Raw genomic sequence first — 8,908 nt, forward strand, 5'->3', positions numbered from 1 at the left:
GAGCGAAAGTAGGTGCTGTTATAATGTAATCTTATTCAATAACATATAACATTGTCACATTTTTTAATACGACTACATTGATTTAATACTTGCAGTAAATATTCAAACCATTAAATGTCATATATCAATCTACTTATTTTCACATAATTTAGTCATTAAATCCATTAGTTTCACAGAAGAAAAAAAACGAAAATAAAGTTGAAATGAAAGGAATTCGCTGTCGGTATACAAGAGTGCGTTATGTGATTTGACTTAATTTATCTTTCTTTATGAGGTATTTAAATGTTTAAGGATTTAATTATGTCATGTAACATTGATATATCTACTTACCAGCTCCCAATGTTTCCATTTTTAATGCAACATTCACAGTATCACCAAACAAACAATACCTTGGCATTTTTATTTCAAATATTCCAGCAATAACGGGTCCTGCATTAGAATAACCAATACTATACTTCATAAACAAGCAGGTATGGTACATATTTTGTGGTCATTATTACGGTTCTATATTTTGTATGTCTTTTCTATGTCATTGTTATATTGTTTTATTTTGTGTATTCTTGTCTTTCATTTTTGCTTATGTGCTTTATCTTTATGACTTTTAGTGTTTCTTTGTTACATATGAGGTTGCTTTGTAGTTATACATCCCTTGGATTCTTGTCTTCGTTTTTGATAGTGTGCTTTGTATTTTTGTGTTTCTTTGTTACATATTTGTTTGTTTTTCTATTGATTAAGATTATAACACAACATTAACTCCTGTACCCTTATTTTGTTTTGCCTATTGTGTATGTTTGTTGTCACAAAGTAATCAATACATTGGAATTTTATGTGACTGTCTTAAAAGTGTCTGGTTTAGCTTGCTATAAAACCATGTTTATTCCACCATTTACTACATCAAAATATGCCAGTACCATGCCAGGAATATGACAGTTGAACTTGTTATCCATTTGTTTGATGTGTTTGAGTTTTTGATTTTGCCATTTGATTACGGACTTTCCGTTTTGTATTTTCCTAGGAGTTCGGTATTTTTTTTATGTTTTACGTTTGATTGTTTATCTTTATATGGATATATTATTGAATTATAGCATAAAAACAAACAAAGATATTAAAGATATTTTGAACCCTCAAAATAATGATATTATTTATCAAGAAATGAGTCATCAGCGTTTGTACAAACCTGAGTGAATGCCTATCCTGATTTCCAATCTTACTCCAGGTAAATGCGGTACCACCCAGTTTTGAATATGATCAAGAATGTCTAATGCCATTGTTCCTATCTGTGAAGCGTGTCGAATGCCATTCCTCTTTGGAATACCTAAACATAAAATGAAATAACATACGACTCTGTCAGATTTTGTTGAGGTATTAATTATTTATTAACCATGTTAACTAGTAACTGTATATCCTAATGAACAATTAAAGATTTTTTTTTAATACAACAAATACGTTTCATAACCACTATCATTGATCAATTATTAGAAAATAATGTTCCTCAACTTCATGACTGAGGTCACTAACATGATATAGAAATGTGCATTTAGTTCAAGGTGCATTTGAGAGAATAACTTGTTGCAATCTGTATAAAAAAAAACACAAGTATGCTTTACCCCCTTTACATTATAGTGCCCTTTTCTTATTTACAGCCAACAGTTTTTCTATAATTTTGATATAAGGTGTCCTAATAGTAGCACACTACACTGTTAACATCTTTTCATGATAGAACAGGTACGTTTTTGAAATTTGCATTTTCTGTCTAAAATAAATGCACTACTGATTAAGTGTTTATTCGGACCATGTTTGTTTTATAGAAATATAAAGATGTGGAATGAGTGCCAAAGGGACAACTCCCCATCCAGGAAAAACTGTTTTAGTTGCATTAACGTCATCCAATGGGCTGTTCAATATAGTTTATATAGGAATCTATGACTTCTGTATAAATTTATAGTTCTCTTGTGGATAGTTGTCTCACTAGCAATAATGCCTCATCTTCTTATTCTTCTTATTTTAAAGGGTAATCAACAGTGTTATATACAATCATGACAGATATCTAGAATGTATGCAATACATCAATACTACTCCATTGAAGACGACTTCGTTAAAAAATAATGACAAACCTGAAACTACCATATAAGCATCTGTAATGGTATAAACTTTGTACACATCATACATAGCGATTCTATGATCAAAATCTTTGTACAAATCTGTCAAAGTTTTCACAACTTGAAGTGGTGTGCTATGCGATGAAATGTTTTCAAAGTCTACAATGCTACTGAAACATATAGTGGAATCATAATACTTTTCTGGATCCACATCCTTATCTTGTCTCAGCTGTTCAGCCACTGTCTTCGGTAGCATTTTATAGAGCAGCAGCTCTGTACGTTTCTTTTCTTTCTTCAATTTGCGAGTCCTGTAAAAATTTATATATAAGAAACGTCTTTTGGACTATTGAATAGGTTTGAAATAAGTTTTTATTTTGATCGATGACAATTTAGACTTGTTGTGTATTCTTAGCTGTTTATTTCACACTAATAAAAAATAATTAGGGTTCATACGTATTTAATATAAAAATAATAAAGTGTCCTAAACTGTACATAAATCAGTTTATTGAGGGTGGTTAACTTTTTTAATTGGCTCAAGCTCAAGTTATTGGAGTATAAATTAAAAATGATAGAATTTGTTCATACTTTGCCAAAACGTAGTAAATATTGATATATGATCAAACTAAATAAGATAAAAATGATAGGTTACCACACATTTTCTCAAGCTACAGGTTTTGTATGGATTAATCCGGAAAAACATAGTAATGTGATCAGAACCTAAATTAAATGATAGAACTGTAAAAGAAAACAAATACCTTTTTGAAAATGCTTTGAGAATATTTAAAGAAAAGATTGGGTCACCGTAGGGTTTTTTTTTCGGCTAAAATACAAAATAGGAAAATTCCATGTAGACTCCTTCAGAATATATACTTTTTGAGAGTTACCTCCCCTTTAAATGCCAATTTAAAAACATTAAAAATGAAGCAAAAATAATCTTCACTTTTAAAAACATAAATATTTATAAGTTTTTATCTGATAAATGTGTTCTTTAAAATGAAAATTCTCATAAAATATCTGCATTCCTGCATCAGAATTTGAAAATCTGGACCTGAGGTTCTCTGTGATTTACAATCAAAGACGGCGAAAGACACCCATACCACCTTAAGGACTGTTTACCCTTATAGTGGAAAGTAAAATCACAAAAATACTGAACTTAGAGGAAAATCAATTCGGAAAGTCCATAGTCACTTGGCAAAATCAAATAACAAAACGCATCAAAAACGAATGGACAAGAACTGTCATATTCCTGACTTGGTACAGGCATTTTCAAATGTGGATCATCTCGTAAATTGAAAGCAAATATTTGACAACTATGGGTAAATAAATTACCTGTCGGCTATCAAAATAGAATACTTCTGTATATCAGACGTCAACGTGTAAACAGCAAACACAAGAAGTGGACATACAATTAGAATAAAGCCGAATATTATACAAATTGTTATGACACTTTTCAGTCCGTCTTGAGACGCTTTGACAAGATTTTCATCTATATTCAGGGCAAGAGCTTTCTGAGTACGGGTTAGAACACCTTGATAAATAGTCATGTTACCGAACCACATCTCTGCCTCAGCAATTGAGGCTGATTCTTTTGAATAGTTATTAGATTTTATTCTGTTTCGAAAGTCTTCTATACTCTCGCTTACGTTTGGATTTTTGGCTAATTCAACATTATATAAATCAAATGCTATTTTTGAGTAAAATCTTGCGGATTCAAATGTTACATTAGCCCTGTTCTGTTTTTCAACAAACAGCAAGTATTCTTCGCGCGTCTCAAAACCGCCAGTTGCATAAAATGAAACACCCAAAGCTCTTTCTCTTCCAAATAATTCACTTGCTACAATAATTTCTTGATATGCGACGACATCTTTCCAAATTGAACCTGTGCCTGATTCACTGACACTGTCATAGAGCCATCTCAATAGAACATCAATACTACCAGAGTAAAAATTGAGTTCGGCTTCGACTGATTGGTCAAAGACATCCAGCTGATAACGATGCTTATTCAAATACGATAAAAACTTTTCTCGAGTTTCCATTTCAGGGATGAGATTTTCCCCTTGAGGCCAGTATGATAAGTTTTGGATAGCTAGGTCAGTGTCCGGATATCGCTGTAGAAGGAAGTCCTTAGTTTCCGGTTTGATATTGCTTACATAAAGCGCACTCATATCACGTTCAAACTGGATAATACGCAAAAGTGCTCCCAGTTCTATGCTAAAGTAGAGAACATCTCGAACACTTGCTGAACTGATGTAATTACCAATAGATGAAGCGAAATTATTTCCAGTCATTCCTGTTATTACGAGTACTGGAATCATGACGACAGACAACATCTTTACCAACTGTGTTCGTTTTCCAGCGTCAGTAATAGGGTTACCTGTGAAATTTTAAAGCAGTATGATAAATAAAACAAATATTATTCATTGAAAAACTGAAATGTTTGACCCATGGGATAATTATTCTTATAATTATTCATATATAAAAATAACGTGCATTTCTAAGCCGTTAGCATCAAATCTTAACTTAATACAAATACTCGAGTTTCATTGTGTATGATTAAACAAATAGGTACAGGATAGTGAGAGTCAGACACTGAACAAACGACCAAATAAATGTCAAGTAGTTAATCTATGATCTGGAACAACATAAAGGCGTCTAAACAATGTGTTCAGTACTCTAATATAAAAAGTTCAAAGAAAATTAACCCATTTGTCTGACTACAGTCTATTGTTCTAACAGTGGATTATTTTTCAAGAATCCACTGACCACCATGTTAACTATAAGATAACTTATATCATAACTTTTAACTTACGATATTTTATCCTCTCAAAAACGAGTGACTTTTATGGGATCGAACTTACGCATATTTTCGACAGTAAAGTCTGTAGTCTATGCATGATACCACTAGACCACGAGTGCTGATATAAATAATTATTTAAATATCACTCTTATAGCGTATATCTGTCAATGCATGTCAATAAACTGTATCTCTGTCTTTTTGTTATCTAATGAAATATGTAAATACTATGAAATCAAGGAATTGTATATATTACTTACTAGTACAATTCCTTGATAAAATAAACATCCATGTACACATTACATTTATCACTTTTAAGGTACAAGGCCTTTTCCTTTTCATCATCTTTTGGTTTTATGATTATAATGATATCATACTATGATCACTTAGTTTTTCTTTGTTTAATTATAAATGGTCCAAATATACATAAACATTTAACTGACTCTTATGTGAATAAAGTGTGATAAGCTACGACTGTAAAACTACTTATTTGACGGTGAAACCAGAAACAAAATCGTCAACTTTATAGTAAAAAATAAATCTAGATACCTCTAGACTAAAAAGAATATTTTGGTAGAGAAAAACATTACAAAAGAAATCATTCTGGGAACTAGGCTTGAACTTGGCACTGTTAATATCACGGTTTTTTTCTTTGGGTACCAACGACTAGACGATCACGGCTATGAACAGCTTACATGATATATTGCAAAATTGACATAATTATATACTGTACATTTGAAACAAAAGCAATTCTGCTTGGGTTTCAGAATGCGTACCACAAATAATACTAGTTGATTAACTGATTGACGATGGATGCGAATTACAATAACGTTTAAAAAAATGAAAAAAAAATGAAAGGGAACCAGTTTAAACAAAATTTATATATAATTTTTCAATTAAGACAAATCATTGTATCTATTTTATCATCAACTGGTTTCTAGTGAAGTGGTGTTTTTGTGAATTTTACACTTCATTTAGGTCTAAAATATTTATAGTCATTTTGAATGTGTGTTGTAAATTCAATCAAATGGGAGTTATAAACGCCATAGATTTGCTCAAATGGAAGTTTTTAATGACCTTGACTGGCTATACAGCCCTTGCACGGTCGGTAATTTGCTCATTAGGTTGCTAAATACTATATATGTAAATATTAGAGGTTTCTAAATGTTGGTAATTAAATTATTTTTGTTTAACTTTCCAAAATAGATTAAAAAAATTGCATATATTAATTATATGTTTTTGAATGAATTATAAATACTTAAATCTAATTGATATAAATTATATGTAATGATTCAACATTGAATGAAATAATCATTTATAAATACAAAATCTGGTAATCAAAAGGGAAGATAACAACACATTTAAGTTAAATTGAACATATATTAAGTTAAATATAAATGTGAACCGTGTGGATCTAGTCACTTCCAGCTATTAGACAATAAAAAAGACAAAATACGAAATTATTTTCAAGAAATTCAGTTGATTCATTGTCAGATTATGAAACAGAAAGTCGTTTTACTAGAAATGGGTTAAGCTAGAGAATTGATAAGAAGTAGTGGATTCGAAAACGATAATCAACTCGCGACTTTAAACTACATCATCGATTAGAAAAGTAATGGAATGCTGAAAACTTCGCTTTATTTTATTATGTTATACGTAGTAAAGAAAAGAAAATATTATACCTCTACACAAAGTATCACATCTGTTGAATCGACGTCTAACATTGATCATATCGATGATATCCCGATCTAGTATTGGTGAAATCGTTCCTGCATTCTCTTGTACTTCTGATGAACCATGTCTGGGATAAATTTTTGTTTTCTGTTTCATTCTGATCTAAAAGCTGTAATACAACAATAAATTAGTTTAAATAGTTGAATATTTCACTGACAATAACCTCACGTCACATTTTCCTCTACACATTCTTATTTAACTATATATATATATATAGATAGATTTTGCTATGACGAATAACACCTTTTATTTCAAACCATCTGGTAAAGAAGTCCAGGACATCTGACAGAGATATATCTGCTTTTAAATTGCCAGGGAAGTTTCAAATGTGTGAGAAAATATCCTCCTAGAATAAACGAGGGGCGAAAGATAATAGAAGGACAGTCAAACTCATAGATTGAAAATAAACTGACAATGCCATGGTTAAAAAAAGAAAAAGACAAACAATAGTACAGAATACACAACATAGAAAACTAAAGACTAAGCAACAGGATCCCCACCATAAACTTGGAGTGATCTCATGTGATCCGGAAGGGGAATAAGATCCTGCTCCACAAGTTGCATCCGTCGTGTTGCAGTTATTACAAACCCGGTATATAGTCTAATTTGGTAGGTCATATTCGTGAAACATTCCAATCACGTTCTATAAACATAAATGCATCTTTTTTTTATTACTATTCTACACGCCTAGCAGAAACCTTTCATTTTCATATAATTAATCTTTTTTCCAAACACATAAAAGACTTTATATATTTAAAAAAAAATGTATGCCTCAAATCAGTTTATTTTTAATTTTTAACCATATATACAACCAATTTCGAAATGGCTGTTATATATTGACTTCTGCACTATACGTTTTCAAAAAGAAAACCAGTTACAAATAAACTTACCATCGATACTAGGATTGAGATTGTGAATGAGAGACGCACGTTTCGTCTACAAAATATCATACCCCATTAATGACACTCGATTTACAAAAAATATAAAGGTCAAATAAATTACGAAGATGAAGAGCACTTCGGTTCGAGAATCCCGAAAGGAAAAACCAAATGGGTCATCGTAAATGCATATATAATACCGACTCTCATATGCCGTTGTCTGATCCTTACATAAAAATACTGCTCCAACGAAGTTAATAGGTACAATGATTCCAATCAACACTACCCAAATGCTTTCACCATCTTTAAACAATTGACAGATTCGATATATATGTGTCACAACTAGTAAGCGCCATTTTCACAGCTTTGATATCTTCCGATATCAAAATTGTCGTCCTAGCTGTCATGTTACTGATTATATCCTACTCCCGATTATACAACATGTACCCGAAATAATTATTTAAATTTCACAACAATGAAATATATTTTTGATGAATGTAAACTGCATTTTATACAGGAAAGGTATTCGATCATGGGAATTATTTTACAACAAATAACAGTGATTTTGGAAACAAATGAAAACGCTATCATGCTTGAACAAAAATCATACAAAAAGATTACTTACGTTGCTTTTTCAGGTTGTAATATTTAGTGATGTCTCTTCAGTAAATACATATTATCAGCAGGGTATTTTGTTTTCTGTACTGTGACGTCAATGATAATATCAAGTCAGATCCACTTCTCCTTAATGTGTGATACAAATAATATAAAATCAATTAATGTATGATGTGTAAATAGAATTAAATATACTTGGTTTAAGATAGAGAGTTGAAGAATACTATGCGCGTGAAAAAATAAGTAACGCTGCGTGAATATTTATATGTAAAAAACTGTTGAAAGATTGTTCATTGTTTTATAGTAATCATTTTCGGAAATTTCTTAACAGGCGGCAGAGTAGTATCACAACAGCCGTGCTTCAATAATAACTTTCAAATTATAAAGGATGGTGTAGGTTTTATTCAATCCGTTTTGCGTAGCAACAACCATTAATGTCTATGGAAATCTACACATGTAAACAAGCTCTCGAAGTATTTCAAGCATTTATACTCTATAGATTCAGATATTTACCGCTACTAATGACTTACTTTTGACGTAAGAAATATAGTTTGCTTCGTTATTGTTTGAATACTAACTATCCTTTTTGAAAGCAGAAAATGCAAATGGCACCTTACTTGTCATAATGACCATTATGTTTTGTTATTTGATACGTATGTAATATATCTTTAACAATTTCATGTTCTTCCTTGAAAAAAAAAAAGCTAACACTTTTTTCATAATATCCCATTACTTCATGGTCCTGCACGGTCCGTTTAAAAGATGATGTCATAATACTTGAGAAGTAT

General features: G+C 31.0%; 1 protein-coding gene across 1 annotated transcript; it reads right to left on the minus strand.

Moving 5' to 3' along the window:
- Positions 1 to 322: 322 nt before the first annotated feature.
- LOC143056128 (uncharacterized) lies at positions 323 to 8,243 on the minus strand. Its single transcript, XM_076229214.1, has 6 exons — positions 8,131 to 8,243; positions 6,576 to 6,736; positions 3,429 to 4,473; positions 2,115 to 2,407; positions 1,178 to 1,315; positions 323 to 429 (listed from the first exon to the last, which is right to left on the minus strand). Exons 2-6 carry the CDS (start codon positions 6,721 to 6,723, stop codon positions 323 to 325), a joined length of 1,731 nt encoding a protein of 576 aa, XP_076085329.1. The 5' UTR covers positions 6,724 to 6,736; positions 8,131 to 8,243.
- Positions 8,244 to 8,908: the final 665 nt, after the last annotated feature.

The sequence above is a fragment of the Mytilus galloprovincialis genome, chromosome 13 (genome assembly GCF_965363235.1).
Source record: "Mytilus galloprovincialis chromosome 13, xbMytGall1.hap1.1, whole genome shotgun sequence".
NCBI classification, from domain to species: Eukaryota; Metazoa; Mollusca; class Bivalvia; order Mytilida; family Mytilidae; genus Mytilus; species Mytilus galloprovincialis.